This window comes from Sitophilus oryzae, unplaced genomic scaffold, assembly GCF_002938485.1.
Source record: "Sitophilus oryzae breed Bouriz unplaced genomic scaffold, Soryzae_2.0 scaffold_172_pilon_pilon, whole genome shotgun sequence".
Lineage (NCBI taxonomy): Eukaryota > Metazoa > Arthropoda > Insecta > Coleoptera > Curculionidae > Sitophilus > Sitophilus oryzae.
This window is the reverse complement of record NW_022146424.1, coordinates 6082903-6102881: the sequence shown is the minus strand read 5'-3', so window position 1 is coordinate 6102881 and position 19979 is coordinate 6082903. Positions and strand designations below refer to the sequence as shown.

Here is a 19979-nt window from a genome sequence, read left to right as displayed (position 1 = left end):
CTTTATCATCACCATTACAAATGATTAATTCGACGCGAACGAAGTCGCTAGTACGCGCTAGTCTCTCTATAATTTAGTGTTAGTTTTTGGTCAATTTTTATGTCAATTTTTAGTACATGACCTCTAGAGATTGATCTAGCCAAAATTATAACCGATTGTCATTCCCCAGTCATCTCCGACGCCGTTTTTTTTTAATCGTATGGTATTAATTACTATTAACTAAAAAGTTTGATAGTTTAAAGATCATTCTTACCATAATATGTCAAATAATATCAATTAAATAATCCTAAGACCATTTAAAGGTCTATTAATTGTTGATAACTTCTAAAAGTAAAATTGAAGTCACTTTTTGAAAAAAGTTTTTATAAAAATTATATAAAAAAGACGAAATATTCAAAAACACACAAACACGAACACGAACATTGAAAATGAACGTAAAAAATCACGAACTAAATAAATACCGACGTTCCTATTGTATGCTTGGCACAACACTATTTCGTCACATTTGCCTGAAAAATATATCACTCACGGAAAACAAGTGGATTTATTATTAAAGGTGAGCGACGACAACAGCAACACCAATATTTGCCTATTACCGCCGCGAAAATGACCAGAACATACTGAAAATCATATCAACAAATAGCAATTTAATTATTTATTTGCGACATTGAACTATATTAATAGCACGTTAGAAAAACTCTACAAATGTAAACTAGAAGTTTCATATTGAATTAAGAATAAATAACAGAAAACTTTGTATAAGAAATAGATTTGTTTATCCTAAAAATTCTTGAGATGTTTCAAAATTTATATTTTGAATACGAATGCCTTGGATTTAAAAAAATTGATCAAGTGCGAGTCGGACTCGCGTACGCAGGGTTCCGTACATTCATTATCTATACAACATTAAGCGGGCCACTCACGATACTACGCCGCAGTACGATTATGTTGGATACGACAAAATCGGACGACAATTGACAATATGGTATCGTGTGTGTGCACAACCGACCGAGTTGAATTGTATTGGATCGCAGTTCGAAACTTTTAACTGCAGCAGTAAAATCGTGCCGATTTCTGTAAAGATGTAAATATTCCCAACAATTTTTAACTAGGTTTTTTGAAATCTACCGAAGTTTTACGTGTCTTTGGAAAGTTAAAGCCCCAGAGTATCGTGATCGTGTAGTAAGAAAACGGGCAATGTGTACTCTAGTTGAAAAATTCACAGAAGTGGAGCCCATATTCGTATATTTTCTTCTAATGAAGGGTGCAACTAAATTAAGTAACTCTAAATATGAGTCTTTGTCCATTCGTAGATAATTACGCCAATCATCTGGGTACAGCCGTAATTCTTCGAGTAAATTAATATGTGAATATGTGGATCTTTTTAGTAACCATTCCTTACACCATCACCTTCGATTACAATATCGTTTCTTGCGTTTTCAATTATTTGCACTACACATACTGCAGCTGTTGCTAACAAAATATCTTCTTCGCTTTCCGACATTTTTGCTTGAACAACACTTTTAAACTAAATGTTTGACCGTGAGTGAGCGTTGTCAATTTGCTGCAAAATTGTTCAATGTTGTTGTACGATTCTGTTGTACGGCGCCGCAGTATCGTGAGTGGCCCGCTTTATTATGTGTCTTTGGTAAGTTAAAACCCCAGAGTAAAGTATAGAAAACGGGCAATGTGTACTCTAGTTGAAAAATTCAAAGAAGTTGAGCCCATATTCGTATCTTTTCTTCTAATGAAGGGTGCAACTAAATTAGGTAACTCTAAATATGAGTCTTTGTCCATTCGTAGATAATTACGCCAATCATCTGGGTACAGCCGTAATTCTTCGAGTAAATTAATATGTGAATATGTGGATCTTTTTAGTAACCATTCCTTACACCATCACCTTCGATTACAATATCGTTTCTTGCGTTTTCAATTATTTGCACTACACATACTGTAGCTGTTGCTAACAAAATATCTTCTTCGCTTTCAGACATTTTTGCTTGAACAACACTTTTAAACTAAATGTTTGATCGTGAGTGAGCGTTGTCAATTTGCTGCAAAATTGTTCAATTTTGTTGTACGATTCTGTTGTACGGCGCCGCAGTATCGTGAGTGGCCCGCTTTATTACGTGTCTTTGGAAAGTTAAAGCCCCAGAGTATCATGATCGTGTAGTAAGAAAACGGACAATGTGTACTCTAGTTGAAAAATTCAAAGAAGTGGAGCCCATATTCGTATCTTTTCTTCTAATGAAGGGTGCAACTAAATTAAGTAACTCTAAATATGACTTTTTGTCCATTCGTAGATAATTACGCCAATCATCTGGGTACAGCCGTAATTCTTCGAGTAAATTAATATGTGAATATGTGGATCTTTTTAGTAACCATTCCTTACACCACCACCTTCGATTACAATATCGTTTCTTGCGTTTTCAATTATTTGCACTGCACATACTGCAGCTGTTGCTAACAAAATATCTTCTTCGCTTTCCGACATTTTTGCTTGAACAACACTTTTAAACTAAATGTTTGATCGTGAGTGAGCGTTGGCAATTTGCTGCAAAATTGTTCAATTTTGTTGTACGATTCTGTTGTATGGCGCCGCAGTATCGTGAGTGGCCCGCTTTAGACACTATATTATTATAAACTTTATTTCCAATTTAGCTGAAATTTTGAATGCGCGTATAAGTAATTTAAAAAAAAATGAAGATTATACACATTCCTAAAAATTGTATTAATCAATAATAAATATGTAAAAAGTAAAAATAAATCTATAAAAATTAAAAAAAAAACATTAATTGACATTAGTAAAGACTAGTATTTGAGATTGATATAAAATCACAGTGATAACATTAAATACCATACGATCCAAAAAACGACATCAAAGACAGCTGGGGAATGACAGTCTTTATTTTTCTTCTTTATTTTTTAATGGTGCTTACTCCATTGTCCATGTCCAATATCGGACATCTATTGTCTTTATTTATTTTGACTTATACAAAGTTCCTAGCTAATCTAAATCCTAAAACTAGTAGAGCAAGGCATTCACCTGTGAATAAGTTGAGTAAAGTCAAGCATATCACTGACAACTGAAGGTATGTTGATATTTGCCTAGTTTTGCATTGTTACCTGTTCAGTTTTAATTTATCAATAGATGTAGTTTTTCTTAAATTAGTTAAAATCGGCTTCACCAAAATTGTTCAAATGTGTATTCAGCATACGCAGCCCAACTAGCATTTATAGTGGTAGATACGTAACTGCTACTATCAAAGCTACTACAAAGTGGGCGGTGACCATCGGCGGCTACGTCGAATATTCGTAGCTTCTAAGTAACTGCGACCAAAATGGAGAAAGATTTTGACTAACCGGGTAGTGTCTTGGGTAGTTTTTGCAACTAAAAGAGTTACTATGATGTGTTACTATAAATTAGCCTACTGGTGAATGCGACTTATCTGTTACGAAGCTGCCTAGTCGAGGATTCGTGACAGCCAAGTGTTATCCACCGACCGACATGTGGAATTTTCGTTAAACTATTAAACTTTATTCGCAGCGACCTCTTCATGCAATTTCACATTTCATAAAACTAAATGTCATGATGGAAAATAATTATGGAAGCCATTATTATTTTTTCGTTATTTACCGTACGATTTTAACGCCTTTATTAGGTAAATTCCAAAACGCAATCGACTTTACTGAATAAAATAGTGGGTTTATTGACAATATTTTCAAGCGCCTCTCAAAATATTTCAAATTATTATATTATTTGCAATAGAATCTCATGTAGTAATTAAAAAATAATAATAATTTCCTTGAAACTGGGATCAAACTTTAAAATATTAGTCTACCGTCAGAAATAACAAAATAAGTAAGGAAAAAAGCTTTAACCTAGGTATATTTAGCTTGAAAACGCATAATGTTTGAGCCGTTTGGCTGTTCCTCTAAAAAGTCATGAAAAAAGTTTAATCCGAAAAATACTTTATAGTTCCATATGCTTCTACAAACTACCGGGAACAATAACATATTAGGCCAACCCTACCCGTTTGGACCTTTTCAATCCGAAGATTTTGATTGATAAAGTGACAATAATTGTAGCTACCCAAAGGCGACTTTATAGAAACAATAACTTTTTTGGAACTACATGGCCAACGATTCTTTGGAACCATAAAGTGATTTTTTCCAAGAAAGTTCCCTGCGCCACCAAATTGCCACTTAATTTGAGCATTATGCTACACCGATCGCGGCGGTGGCGACTATACATTCCATTGGTGCCACTATAACGTTCCACCTTGTCCTTTGAAATTCCCATTTAGCGACGCGACTACGCCAAATGGAAACGATAAAATATCTAAATTTCTTTTTATTCACCTTAGACTTTACAAAATTTTAATAAAGTTTAAAAGCAAGTAAAAGAAAACACTAAAACAGAGCAGCATGCACACGATGCAATCTGAGGCAATTACATTTATTAGGATATATGGTTATGGTCACTATAAAGTAGCCGTTTTTGATCCCAGTGACTTTTTAGTGGCAATGGATGAGCGACGGCTACTTTATAGTGACCTAGGAAGGTAGCAGTAACCATTTTGCTACTTTCAATGCTACTATAAATTAGAACCCCGTAACTTAAATTGTTATAGTAACAATAAGTTTTGTTACTTTATAGAAAGTAATAAAACTTAATGGAGGCATTATGGTAGCACTTGTTAGTAACCCCTACTTTGAAAAGTTACTATAAAGTTTTTAGTCTTTTATGGTGTCATATTCGAAGATTCGGGTAGTTCCAGTCACTTCTTTAAATTACATGTTTGCGACTTGCAATCGGGGTGTTTCTTTTCCACTTTTATTGTAGGTAGGCATTAACCGGTCACTCTCGAAATATACTTCAAAGTGACTATTCCTTATAGAGTAACATTTTAAGTGGCCAGAGTGGGCCTAGAAAAAATCTGAAAACTTTTCATTTGTAAGGAACCCTCTGTAGGAGAATCCTACTCGTACTTTTATTAAGAATAAAAATGTTTTGAGAAACAAACATTTCCAAAATTCTTGGACGTACTATACAACATAAATTTATAAATTAAAAACCGAGTAAAATAAATCGATCTATGACAAATAGTGCTGGCGATTAATATCAAACAAATATAATTCGGTCGCAACCTTGTCCGGAATTCTCATTATCTAAACGTAAACAACAAAACAAATCTGGAAGTGAGTCTCGCGGATAGATAAATCCGTCTCAGTTGCCAAAATGAACGTCTTGTCGACTCTAATTTCGATCATTTTTGTAGCGTGTTTTCTGGTTCGTGTTCGAGCTTATAACAAGCCTCGCAGAAGTATCTACAACAAATTAACTCAAGAGGGGGACTACGAAAGTTTTGCTGAACTAATAAGAAGGAACAGGGAAGCCCAAAAGGATTTACTGCAGAATGAACTAACGCTGTTTATTCCTGTAAGTTTTTTTTTATTTGTTCTTCTTGTTAGTAAAGTATCCTTAAATTTAAAAAAAATATTGACAAATATACCGGATGTAACTTGTATATACCGGGTGCGTTTCAAAAGTGTCTTAACCCTATAACCCTTTCATTTTTTCAGATAGAAAAAACGAAATTTGGTATGTTAGTATACGACATAAATTAGGATTGACTGACGTATTCATTGTTTTTGGTCACTTCCTGTTTCACCGGAAATGACTACAATTTTTGATTTTAAATGATCCTCTCGGTATTTTTTTACTTTATTCGATAGAAAATGACACTCTAAATAGAATGACATATCATATGTCAACTTTGTACATTTTCGCATATGGCTTATATAAAGTTCTAACATGCTGTTCATAACAACAATTTGACTCAAAATACCAAATGTGCGGTAGCAATTTTTTTATAAAAAATGCTTTTTTCAAATATGCTAATGATCCACCCTTGTTCTATTTGAAAAACTTCAGATATGATTAAAAATACGATTTTTAACATCTTTTAACCCGCCAGGATAAGACACGAAAAACATTAGACGATGAAATATATTTTTCTAACAATTTATAATACAATATTTTTTTAAGCCAAAATGTCAAAAGTTGACATATGAGATGTTATTCTATTCAGAGTGTCATTTTCTCATCAAATACCGTAAAAATATACCGGAGTGCCAATTAAAAATCAAAAGTTGTATTTATTTCCGGTGAAACAGGAAGCAACCAAAAACAATTGAATACGTCAATCAGTCCTAATTTATGTCATATATTAGCATACTAAATCTGGCTTTTTTATCTGAACTAATAAAAAAGTTATAAGGTTGAGCCACTTTTATGACGCATCCGGTATATATTTTGTATTGTCTTCATAGTGTGTATTCTGCCTATGATTTGTGTTTTGTATTTAGTTTAATGTATTGTACATAAAAGCTAGCCTATAATCATTTTTAATTAATCTTTCTTTTTTATGTGGTCTACACAAAATTATATGGGGAATGCCCGCCATGTGTCGTTATTATGTCCTTCTTCGTCGATGCGTGTCAAGTGTCAACATCGACGTCCTTTTTCAAGCCAACTGGACGCTGTTTTTTGGATCATACGGTATTTTCCTGTAATAAATTATTATTTGAACATTATTGAGAGTACATTTTAATACCGTATGATTGAAAAAACGGCGTCAAAGATGGCTGAGTAATGACAATCCATGATAATTTTGGCGCGGTCAATCTCTAGACGTCATTTACTAAAAATTGACATAGGTGGTACTTCACCAAAACAACCATCAAAAATGGACACTAATGATAGAATATTTTCAGACACACAAATCGATTTTCAAAAAATATTTCTCTCAATTTGCACCATTTAAAAATCATTTTTACACTATATAAAAATAAATTACAACCATAAATTACAACCTTCTTAAGGCCAACTGATAGTAAAAAGGAGTACTATAAAAAATTATAAAATAAAAAGGAGTACAGACCAAGTTAATGACGTCTATAGGGCTTCACCTCCCACATATTTTTTTTTTCTATCGTATAGTATTTTGTTAAACGCTTAAACGCCCAGTATAAGTAATTAACTCTACTTTCTATGTAAATATTTATTATTTATCATTCTATGTAAATATTTATTATTTATCATTCTATGTAAATATTTATTATTTATCAAAACAGACTAATTCAGCTTTCCAAGAGTTTACCAAACCTCTCCACAGCGACACGGCGTTTTACCACATGGCCACCGGCTTGACTATTTTGGACGACTTGAAATCTACTCGAGGTTTATCCAGCGTCAAACACAACTTTCCCAAACTGTGGATAACCAAAACCGACGACGACAGGCTGTTCGTGAACAATGCGGAAATTCTGCTGGATAGATCCGATTATATCGAAAGTACACGGCACCCGCCAGATGGAAAACAACAAGTTAGTTTGTTTTTGATTTGATAAAGCAATGTTCTGACAAATTTTAAGTAATATTAAAACTTACAATTTTTTTTTGGATCCCGTAATTTGTAGGGCACTGCTTTGCACTGATAGTGGTTGCTAAGAACAACGACAAACAAAGAAAGAACCTCACAATTAGTGGTTTCAATTAGAGTACAATTTCAGTTAGTACAGAAAGTTATCAAACTTTTAACTTTTCCAGTAATTATACTTCAAAATTTACGAGAAATGTCATTTTGGCATTTTTGGCCTTGGATTATCTACAAAATGTATATCTTCCGTCTAGAGAATTTGTGATATGATTGTGATTAGAAATCAAAAATTAATTGTTTTATAAGCTAAATACAAAAGTATACACGGTTTTGGACCTGAGCAACTAAAAGCAATTTAGATAATAGACTAAAAGATAATTTTTGGAGCTGAATTCAAACCAGCAGTCCATTTTTTAAGATTGGTTCTAGTTTTCGAAATATACAATAAATTCATTATTTTACTATTTTTGGCCGTTAACGGTTATTTATTGGATTAAACAATATAAATCAGAAATGAGCAGAGGTTGAACTGAGTCTTTTATACTGCTTGGGATCTGTTTCACGGATTAGGGCCCAACAGTAATCGCTCATCATGCCTTCGTCCCAAAATCCGTGGTATCGCCTTTCGATTTTCGCTATATCTTGGTGTAGCCGCTCTCCTTGCTCGTCGCTCGTGTTGCCCAAGTTTTGTGGAAAAAAATCAAGATGTGAGTGCAGAAAATGTATTTTGAGAGACAATCGAGCTCCAATCTTGTGGTAATTTTGCAACAAATTGTCGATTACTTGCTTGTATTCCAGTGATTTATGATTACCGAGAAAGTTGTGAACAACCCTTTGAAACGATGCCCATGCTGCTGCCTCATCAACCGTTAAACATTTTGTAAACGTTGCGTCAGCCATTAGTTTTCGAATATCAGGTCCGACAAATATTCCTTCTTTGATTTTTGCGTATGACAGTTTTGGAAACATCTTGGTTAAGTACTGGAAAGCTGGTCCTTCGCGATTGGGCGCTTTGACAAAGTTCTTAATAAGGCCAAATTTAATATGAAGAGGTGGCAGTAAAACGTCCTGTGGGTTTACAAGTGGTATCAACGTCGTCAACTGACCGTGCGTCGACTACCCGGGCTGTTATAAAAGCGCAGTGCTACTGCCATGTGCGAACTCGAAAACTAGAGCCAATCTTGTCATACGGATTGAAGATCTGAGTTCGGGGCATCAAATAACGTTAAGAATCGTTCTCATCTGCTCGGGTCCAAAAGTTGACCCGAATTTGTAAACTTGTGATATTAGGCATTCTCTATGGATACAACTGACTAACCCAAGCTGTTGCTAGGATGTTCTATTAATGTTAATTGTATTTTTTAAACATTGTGAATGACGGTAAACTAAAAGTGTAAAGTGTAATTATTGAAACCACTAATTTATTCCACTAATTGCGAGATTCTAAATGAAAATAAAAATTTCACTTTTTTACTTGTATCTTAAAGGTTCTTCATGTCATAGACAAAGTTTTGGATCCGTACGTTCGACTACCGAAAACTACTTTGACCGCTTACGATTTTATGCTATCCATATGGAAGTGGAACCTGGATATTAAAGATGGCGTCAGCAACTTTCTACATAAAGTTAACGAGAATGGTTTAGCACATTTATATCAATTGGGAGGAGCAAACACGTATTTAATTCCGGTAATATAGCATAGTGCGGAGTTATAGGATATTTATTATTTACATTCCCACTTTATTCCAACTTTCAAACACTCTCGATAAAAAAAAACATATTTTTTCTTGTCCTAAAAATCTTTGAAGTTATTTAAAACTCACCCTGTATACAGGGTGTCCCAGGCTGAGCGTGCATTAGAAGTTTCTAGAGAACCACAATATCTAGATCGGAGATTTTTTGCACATCATTGTTTTACGACGAGATCTATCGATTAAAAATATTTTCAATATGGCGGCACTTCCGGAAATACCGGAAGTTGACAGCAACTTTCTTATTTTAATTGGGTACCCCAATTTTTTATTATATATTTAAATTCCCTGTAAAATTTTATGAATTTTGATATCAAACACTCTATATCTAACATTAACCGTTTTTGAGAAAAAAAATATTGAAAATTTTTAGAGGAAAAAAACTACCTGTCAAAAAAATTTGTATAGCCTAAAAGTCAAATTTAATGATTACCACAGTCACTGTGACCTAAAGAGAAAGCATGTGGCTATCTATTTCAAAAATTAAATTGTTCGAATGTCATATAGTTATGACGTTAGCTTTCATTGAATACAGCGATTAAAAAATTATCGTAAATTATTTTTTTCAAATGGAAACCCACTTTTTTTATTTCACTAGTGGAAAGGTTTTCCAATTCGTTACTTTTTGAGTATACATGTTCCTATACCTAAAATAAATCGTTTTTAAGTTATTTAAGATTTAGTTTGAAAACGTATATTTTCCTTGATTTTATCTAGATTCCTTTGACAGTAAGTGTCAAATTGTCAGACAATTTATTTCAATCTATCAAAAAACGAATTATTTGAATTTTCTCTATTATAAATACTGCCTGCCTTAAGAGTTTAAAAAGTTTATATATAAAGATATATCTCGTATTTTCGCTCTTTAGTGATATGTAATAGTTGATATTATTAATAATATACCGTATGATCGAAAAAAAAACAGTGCAAAGTTGGCGTGGAAATGATAATCGATAAAATACTGCTTTTTGAACAAAGTGTCATAATATGATATGTTCAGATCTATTGTTTTGCATCACTATAGAGTGTTTAATATCAAAATTCATAAAATTTTACAGAGAATTTAAGTATGTAATAAAAAATGGGGGTACCCGTTTAAAATAAGAAATTTGCTGTCAACTTCCGGTATTTCCGGAAGTGCCGCCATATTGAAAATATTTTTAATCGATAGGTCGCGTTGTGAAACAATGATATGCAAAAAATCTCCGATCTAGATATTGTACTTTTCTAGAAACTTCTAATGCACGCTCAGCCTGGGACACCCTGTATACCCAGAGCTGCAAGCTCACAGAAAACTTTTTAAAAAAGTCTTTTTGGATTTAATCATTTTAATGACTTAAGTCATTAAAAAAGCATCCTGGCTAGGGTTTCCAATTTTCGGGATTGGGATCCCGCTTTGAAATCCCGGGATCGACTATGAGAATGAGAAATTTAATCTACAGAAATACTTAATAAAAATACAGCTACATACGAGTATATCAAAAAGAAAATGAGAAAAAAGCTTTATTAAAATAGACAAAACAAAGTAAAATGCATATTTAGTGATTAAAAAAACCAATTCTTGTGGAAAAGAAAAATAAAATATAGCAAACTTTTATATATTGACGTTCTGTCTTGACTTATATCTTTTAAAATATTTAGCTTATGTCACCAACATATTACATAATCATCAAAACATATCACCACTTTAATAGACAAGTATTCGATGACATATAAACTGAAAAGTTTAGATAATATAGTCTATTTTGAATAGTTTACTTTCAGCTTGCTGTAACTAAAGATTTTTTTCATGAATAAAAATTACTGAAAATCTTTTCTTTTTTTCTTCTTCTCTGTCGAAATATCTTGAATGCCACATTATGTTTTGTCATATATTATATTTTCTAATACATACTACTATTTAGATAGATCGGAGCATAGATACATACAAGTTTAAAATGCTGAATAGAAATACAATTTTTGGACATATCATACCAGACTTCGTACTGTTTAGCAGACCCACAAGGAAAAACTTCAATTACGAAACTATGGCAAACGATGACAACACTTATATAGTTATTTCCATGGATGGAACAGGTAAAATAACTTTTTAAATAAAAAGATTAAGAAAGAAGTAGGAGATTTGTTCATTGATTTTCTGACTTATGGGCTTTATTGTTTATTCTAAAATCGGTTTTGTTTAGAGGTAGTGAATCTAAAAGGATATTATCTGAACTTAAATTAACAGTGACATTATTGCTTTATTACTTTGTCAAATATGATTAGGATGCGTCAATTTGATTTGGGTGTTTCAGTAGCATAACTGATATTTTTGTTAATCAATAATTATTATAACATCTATTTTTAGAAATATATTTTTATAACAATTTTAATACATAAATAAAAACATCTATTGACAACGTAAAGCAAAACCAACAAATTATTGAGTTTACCCTACTATTATATTTTTACACATATACAGGGTGTCCCAGGCTGAGCGTGCATTAGTAGTTTCTAGAGAACTACAACAGCTAGCTTAGAGATTTTTTGCACATCATAGTTTCATAATGGGATCTATCGATTAAAAATATTTTCAATATGGCGGCACTTCCGGAAATACCGGAAGTTGACAGCAACTTTCTTATTTTAAATAAGTACCCCCATTTTTTATTACATACTTAAATTTTCTGTAAAAGTTTATGAATTTTTATATCAAACAGTCTATACTAACATTAACCGTTTTTGAGAAAAAAAAAATTTTAATTTTTGAACGATAAAAACTGCCTGTCAAAAATATGTGTATAGCCTAAACGTCAAATTTAGTGATTACCACGGCCACTGTGCCATAAAGAGAAGACATGTAGCTATTTATTTCAAAAATTAAATTGTTTGAATGTCATATAATATTAGTGAACTAAAAAAAGTGGGTTTCCATTTGAAAAAAATGATTTAAGATAATTTTTAATCGCTCAATTCCATGACAACTACGGCCAATATTATACGACATTCGAACAATTTAATTTTTGAAACAGATAGCCACATGCCCCTTCTCTTCTCTATGCCACAGTGGCTGTGATAATCACTAAATTTGTCATTTAGACTATATAGAGCTTTTTGACAGGCAGTTTTTTTACTCCATAAATTTTAAATATTTTTTTCTCCGAAATGGTCAATGTTAGATACAGACTATTTGATATTAAAATTTATAAAATGTTACAGAGAATTTAAGTGTGTAATAAAAATTGGGGTACCAGTTTCAAATAAGAAAGTTGTTGTCAACTTCCGGTAGTTCAGGAAGTGCCACCATATTAAAAATATTTTTAATCGATAAATCTTGTTATGAAACAATAATATGCAAAAAATCTCCGATCTAGATATTGTAGTTCTCTAGACACTTCTAATGCACGCTCAGCCTGGGACACCCTGTATATATAAACTGATGAACCGCGCGGAATTTAAGTCAGCCATATTAATTCCCCATCGCAGTCCATCTTTTTATTCAAAGAATTACTTATAAATGAAATTGTTTCGCTAAAAATCATAATTTACTATCATAATCTTTCAGAAACAGACTTATATGTGTATAGCAGTACCATAGCTGGTAATGAGGACAACCCTAAAGGTACTTTTAGAGCGAATATTATCAAAGCAAACATACCGGTGTACAATGGAGTCGTTCATCTCATATCTGAACCATTGGGTATCTACAACAGAACTAATCCTTTTCCATTCCTACCAATTATGGCTAAATTGGCAGCAGATCCAACATTGGACACATTTTTCGAACTAGGAGAAAGAACTGGTAAAGAACTAATGTGATCATTTTTTATATCTATGAATGTATAATACTTACTATTTTACTTGTATTTTTTTAGTTGCCTAATAATGAGATATTATTTTTAAATAAATAAATAAATAATTGATTTATATTATTTGAAAAACAACTACAGTATTGGCTATAAGTGGATGAACTTTGTTAAAATAATGTTTTTTCTGATATGTTTAAAATTAAAATTTGAGCTATATTTATTTCAAGTCAAGTGTCGGTGCTATAAAAATAAATAACATTGTTTTTTTAAAATTTGCTTTAATAAGGCAGCAAAAAATTTAAATTGAAAAAACCATTGGATAAAAGTAGATGAACAAAATATATATTTAATAAAAAAAAATCTTATGTTAACAAAAACTGAAAAATTAACTTATAATTTACTAGTACTTAGTGTAACCCTTATTCTTAATTACTTTCAGACATCGCTTAGGCAAAGATCTCAGAAGATTTTTAATTATTGAAAAATCGATATTTTTCCAAGACTCTTCCAAAGCTGCAAATAATTCTTGCTTATTTTTGTAGAATTTGGTCCTAATGTGTTGATCCAAAATTTCCCATAAATTTTCTATTGGATTCAGGTCTGGGATTGCGATGGCCATTTGAGAACACTCACCATTTCATCTTCCAAAATCCTTTTAACCAATGTGAGGCATGTTTCGGGTCGTTATCATGTTGGAAGTAGTGTACAATTGGCATTTTTTCCTCCAAATAAGGCACTAAAAGGTTTTGTAAAATGTCTCTGTAGCCAAACCGATCCATTATGCCCTCAATTTTATGGAGAGGCCCCATCCCATACCCAGAAGAACAGCCCCATACCATGATTGAGCCCCCACCATGTTTTACAGTGGGTCGCGTGTAGTTTGATAGCAATCGTGTGTTTGTAGGTCTTCTTACATGTTGAATTCCATCTGATAACACCAAATTAAACTTTGATTCATCACTAAAACAATTTTTTTCCATTGTGCCACAGTCCAGTTTTGATGTTCCTTAGCAAATGCTAATCGGGCCTTCATTTTTTTTATAGCAGTGGTTTCTTGGCGGGTCTTCGGGAAAACAACTTCTGATCAACTAGTTGACGGCAAACTGGTTGACGGCAAAAATGGATCTTGTGAAGAAATTCGTTTTATGGCTTTTATCACATTGGAACCAACTTTTTTAGGTCGTTCTGGTTTTCTTTTTATAGAGACATCTCCTCTCTCATTATATCTCTTTAAAATATAATGTACCGCTGATTTTCCAAGGCGTAATTGCTTAGCGATTTCCGATTGCTTCAAACCATCCTTAAAAGCATTCACTACCCGCAACTTAAGATCTGCAGACAAGTTAATTCCACGTGGCATGATATATCACAAGAGCTCAAATGTTTTTAAATCGCAATTGTTCATAAAAGCAGGACAAATGAAACTAACGATTTTTAAAAATATTCGGTTCATCTACTTTTGTCCAAGACAAAAAAGCAACATTTGCCAATTCTTATCTATAACTGATAAGACTAACAGAAGAATTTATATTTGTTTGTAGTATTTTGGTGAGGATGTATTACCAAACCTTTTAACATACAAACGTACATAAAATAATTTTGATATTTAACACCTCAAATCTGATTTTCTTCGCAATTATTGGTATTGGTTCATCCACTTTTGGCCAATACTGTATATTATTAACAAAAATTAATCACAATGTTATTTTCAGGATTTAATAAAATATTCACCACCCATAATGTTTCGTTCACATACTTTATCCCAAACAATCACGCTTTGCTACAGATGAAGAAAAAAGGACTTACTTATTCTGAGAATGATGTCGAGTTGCTCAAGAAACATCTTGTTATTTCCGATGTACCTTATTCTATGGAACGACTACTAGCACTATCAAAGAACTCAAATACCTCGTATGTATAACTTATGAATTTTTAGTATTGTTCATTTCTTGTTTAATAACTATTTAGATATAGAAAAACTGTTATAGCACTTATTTTCCACTTGGTAACATCAAATATTAATATTATCAAAATGACAATAATTACAGTTAATTTAAAATAATTATTATCATATTTAACTTCAATGATTTGGCATTGTTTTAGCTAAATGTTTTTATGGTTGATCATTAAGTCCTACAATGTTTTTCAAGTGTTGCTTATATTCTTGGACACGCGGTGTTATTATTAAAAATTGTTTTATTTTTCAGAGGTATTAGGCTAAAAACGATTGGAGGACTCGTAAAACTGACTGTACTGGAAATAGATGATACCTACTACATCAAGTACAATCAAGCTTACATTAAAGTAGTTCGACCAAACTACGAGTGCACTGATGGAATCATTCATATATTGGCTGCCCCACTGACTAATTTACACTAAAAGAATCATTGGTTTTGAAATAAATCATAAATGATATAAAATAATAATTTACCAGAAAGCATAAAATACTTAATTTTGTTACGACTATGTAATAGTTTTATTTATCTACAACCGTTTAGTTATAACGTCTTTACATCACTATTTTTTTAGTATTTCAGTTACGTTATGAGATTCATAACACAACTAGTGGTGTTATGAATCTATAACACAACTAGTTTTTATAATAATGAAAAACAACTACGAAAAATATGACAAATGTCATAGTTAAAGGTGTTAAAGGTGGGCGACTAATAAATGAAAATTAAAACAGCATTTTCTTATTTTTCGGTTGTAGATAAAACGTTGTACATGACACGTGCGTTTAAACATGATTACAACACTCGTGTGATTAGAAATTAGATTCTACTAAAAACTGGATTGAAATTTAAAATAGGATATGTTTTTAAGCGACAATGTCAAAAGTTGACATATGATATGTCATTCTATTCAGAGTGTCATTTTTTATCGAATAAAGTAGCAATATACCGAGGGTGCCTTTAAAAATCAAAAGATGTAATCATTTCGGTGAAACAGGAAGAGACCAAAAACAATTGAATACGTCTATAAATCCTAATTTATGTCATATACCTACTAACATACAAATCTGTTTTTTTTATCTGAAAAATAAAAAAGTTATAAGGGTGAGCCACTTTTGAGACGACCCGGTATATTAAAAAATATTGTTTCATAATGTAATATCATTTTAAAATTCTTGTATGCTATTTTAGATTCTGAAAATAATTTTAGAATAAACCGGAATATATTTTTAATAAAACATTATTAATTATTAACAGGGTTATAATTATGATTTTGTTACAATGTAAGTAAGTAAATAATGTAATGTAAGAGAAAAAAATCAGATTTTACATTTTACTAAAATATTATCTAAATAAGCGCCTTTCTACAACAACGCCACTGACTCCCAATGGGTAAATTGAGAGTTGCCTACCAGTCGAAAGTCGTTTCAAGACTTAAATGGATTATTTAAGTCAAATTTCTTGCAAATTTGGCACTGGCGAACCATATTTTATAGTTCTTGAACAGAAAAAGTCAATAAAATAGACACTTAAGGACGACAAGCTAAGAAAATGCATTAATACAGCCGGGGACATAGCGGCCACAAAGCTTTAGCGCACACGTGCGACGCGTACTACAAGGTAATAAATGAATGAATAGGCTCCCTCGCCTCTAATCGGTGTTGTCATATTGTAAAGAACTTATCCTTTTTGAACAGTATCCGACTTATAATTTAGTAGTATAAGGACTATTTAATACATCTATGGAATATTAAAACCTACTTTATTAAACTGTAGTATTAATATCTCAATATATGTGTATAACAAGAAAAAAAATATTGATAATATTAAAGACGTGACAACATAGGCTGGATGAGGAAGGCTCGGTCGACTGTACCCAGAAGTAAACATGTGTACAAAAAAGGTTGTTTGTCCGCGTTGAGATGTAAATAGTGTAGTCTATATTTTATTTTAAGTCTATGGTAGCGACCGATGAATCACTCCCAAACATTCGTGGCGTTTATTATACAACGTTTTATCTACAACCGAAAAATAAGAAAATGCTGTTTTAATTTTCGTTTATTAGTCGCCCACCTTTAACTATGACATTTGTCACATTTTTTTAATTATAATTGTGGGTAATTGTTACCTGCTTCAGACTATAGTTACAAACGTTGTTTATCAAATAGAGAGTTTTTTTTTCTGATAAGTCAGTTTGCCCTGTCAAGTAAACGCAAGCACTTTTTGTCCAGATAAATAATTTTAAAAATTACGGTGAGCCATTCCGAAAATGTCCCTTCAGGTGTAGAAGTTGCCGCAGTACGTGCCACGGAATCATTATTGCCGGAAAAGTCGCGATCAAAATATGGAAAAACATACAACCAGTTATTTAGATATTCGTAGTTGTTTTTCATTATTATAAAAACTAGTTGTGTTATAGATTCATAACACCACTAGTTGTGTTATGAATCTCATAACGTAACTGAAATACTAAAAAAATAGTGATGTAAAAACGTTATAACTAAACGGTTGTAGATAAATATTTTTTTTTCAATAAAAAATACAAAACATTTTTTTTAAATTGATATTGTAATTATTTTAAACTGTTTTAAATTAGTACCATGATACAAGTACCATGTGATTAGATAGAATTATAGATTATTAAACATTTTATATCTACAACCGTTTAGTTATAACGTTTTTACATCACTATTTTGTACCATGTACTGCGGCAACTTCTACATCTGAAGGGAGACTTTCGGAATCGCTCATCGTAATTTTTAAAATTATTTTCCTGGACAAAAGTGCTCGCGTTTTAGTGTTTTTTTTAATAAAGTGTTTTTTTTTCAAATTTCGCAGAAACGGTAAGAACTTTAAAAAAAATCCATAAAAGCTGTGCCCTAGCTTCTAGCCACCCTATCACGGTTAATTTTGATTTAAGCTAAAAAACTATAGAGACTAGTTTTATGTAAAATTGGACGCTCTTAGCCCAGTTTAAATAATATAAAATATATAAATATATATTTTGTATTCTTTAAACTGTGCTCTTAGCTAGGACATTTTACAAATAAAACATGACAAACCGATTTTTTGACACTTATTAACTTCATGTCTTCCCAGAACATTATTTACTTCAAGTCTTCACATCACTCTATTCCTGATAGGGAGTGCAGACCTGTCAAGTCTCTCTTTTGCGTGTTCTTTAATGCACACAAAACGCTATAAAAGCTTTAAACTAGCGATGGGAACTATCGAATGAATTAGACTATCGAATGGTTACTGAATGAATGATTTCAACTATCGAATGGTTTTATTCGAATAAAATCATTCATTCATTTGTATACTAAAGCATAAGTGACAACCTCGCGGTGCGATTAAATGGTTATCGTTGAGCCACGAGCCACGACTATCGAATGTTTTTGATAAATGAAATTTAGTATTCGTTTGATTTTTGTGTGCGTCAGTGCATTATTAGTTCTTCCAAATTTTTATAACTTCGCCTTGTAGCTACTATGCTATTTTTGCGTTTATTAAAATATTTAAAATACTAAAATAGTAGGTTTTTTTTAATTGACGATTGTGTGCGAAGTGGTCAAAATTTTTCCGAAAATTTGAGTAATTTTCCGTAGCCCGATCTTTCAATTATTTAATTTTATATGGTATATTATGGTTAGGTTAGATTGCATTTTTTTAATGGGAAATTTTGAGAAGTAACAATTTTTAAGAGAGATGAGATGAACTTAATAATCATATTTAAGTAATGTGGTTAAGTAAATGGGGTTATTGAACTCAAATTTTGGGGTGAGAAAATTAAATTGAAAGTTTTACACGTGCCAATTTCAAAAAAAAGTTAACAATGTTTGTGTTTTGTTTATGCTAATTCTCTTACATGTAGTTTTTTGATTTGAAGAAATATTTCATTTATTTTTTAAAGTAAATGCCAGTAAAAGTAAATATTATTTTTAAATAGTAATATAAAATAATAAAAAGTAATATAAATAATTTTGATTTCTAATTTTTTATTTATATTTTCCTTCCATTACACGGCATGCTTAGTAAATTAATAAATGTTTATATTTCATGATTTTAAAATTTGTTGTTAATATAACAAATTAGTTCTGCAACTATTATTATTTAATAAACCAACGTTGCCATTTAAAGACTATATTATTTTTAGATAGGATAATAATAAATAATATAAATACTTTTGACTTCTATTTGTTGTTTATATTTTGCTACTACTTATAAAAAATGTTTATATTATTAAATGATTTTAAATTTTGTTGTTAATAGGTATAACAAATTATTACTGTTATTATTTATTTATTATTATTTATTATTATAATTTATTTATTAAACCAGTCTTTGCTTAAAAACATTAAAAATAATTTTCCTACATCCAAAATAAAAAGTATTATTGCAGTGTAATAACAGAATATTAATAAAAAAAAATGCAAAACATTAGACATACTATCCCTAACTAACTAATGCTAAAGAATAATATTCTTTGCTAATACCAACTAATACGAATATATGGCAACAGCGCCCTTCATAATGTATTTTGTGTAAATACTAGCAGCTCAATAAAAAAAATAATGTGTCCTTATCTTTATTTGACTCCGCAAAAAATCAAAGATGCCAGCTTCTTTCATAGCATTGCCACCGACCGCTGTCGGGTTTCTAGGAAAGAAACCTACGTCGCCGGACGACAACTAAAATCCAGTTTATATTTCATTAAAATCGATCCTGACGAATAAATGAATTTGATAAATGAATGAATTTTATAAATGAATGGTTTTTGCTGCCGAATTACTAGAATACAATATTTCAAGGCAGATGATGCATCTATTCGATATTTTTTATTCGAATAGTTTTCGACGAATGTTTTCTTACTAGCTATCGAATTATTCGAATGAATTGCAACTATCGAATGTTTCGATAATATTCATTCGATAGTTCCCACTACTACTTTAAACCCTTTACACACTAAATCTCGCTTCCTGTATGGCCATGGGCTTAGATTATATAAATCGTTTTTTAAGAGTTCCAACATCTAATAAA

The 19979-nt window shown here is 31.5% G+C and overlaps 2 protein-coding genes across 3 annotated transcripts in view; one reads left to right on the top strand and one right to left on the bottom strand.

The window, feature by feature from the left end:
- The window catches only part of LOC115881722 (TBC1 domain family member 1), a 132792-nt gene that overhangs the window by 38194 nt on the left and 74619 nt on the right, over positions 1–19979 (bottom strand). The window contains exon 1 of one of the 2 annotated variants that reach the window (XM_030899338.1): positions 254–472. The exons of the other annotated variant lie outside the window; for it this stretch is intronic. Within the exon in view, the coding sequence (XP_030755198.1) occupies positions 254–256 (3 nt within the window). The 5' untranslated portion in view covers positions 257–472. Of the gene's footprint in view, positions 1–253; positions 473–19979 lie in introns of those variants that run through there. 2 annotated transcript variants of the gene reach the window in all.
- On the top strand, positions 5230–15453 carry LOC115881725 (fasciclin-1-like). Its single transcript, XM_030899341.1, has 7 exons — positions 5230–5443; positions 7141–7392; positions 8933–9133; positions 11101–11272; positions 12741–12977; positions 14697–14895; positions 15192–15453. Exons 1-7 carry the CDS (start codon positions 5243–5245, stop codon positions 15361–15363), a joined length of 1434 nt encoding a protein of 477 aa, XP_030755201.1. The 5' UTR covers positions 5230–5242; the 3' UTR covers positions 15364–15453.

Bases quoted from the DNA above. Each gene is read 5' to 3' on its own strand.
- LOC115881725 (XM_030899341.1), top strand. From the start codon at position 5,243: ATGAACGTCTTGTCGACTCTAATTTCGATCATTTTTGTAGCGTGTTTT. The intron at 9,134-11,100 runs GTAATATAGCAT...ACTACTATTTAG, and splicing joins CAAACACGTATTTAATTCCG to ATAGATCGGAGCATAGATAC. The intron at 14,896-15,191 runs GTATGTATAACT...TTTATTTTTCAG, and splicing joins TCAAAGAACTCAAATACCTC to AGGTATTAGGCTAAAAACGA.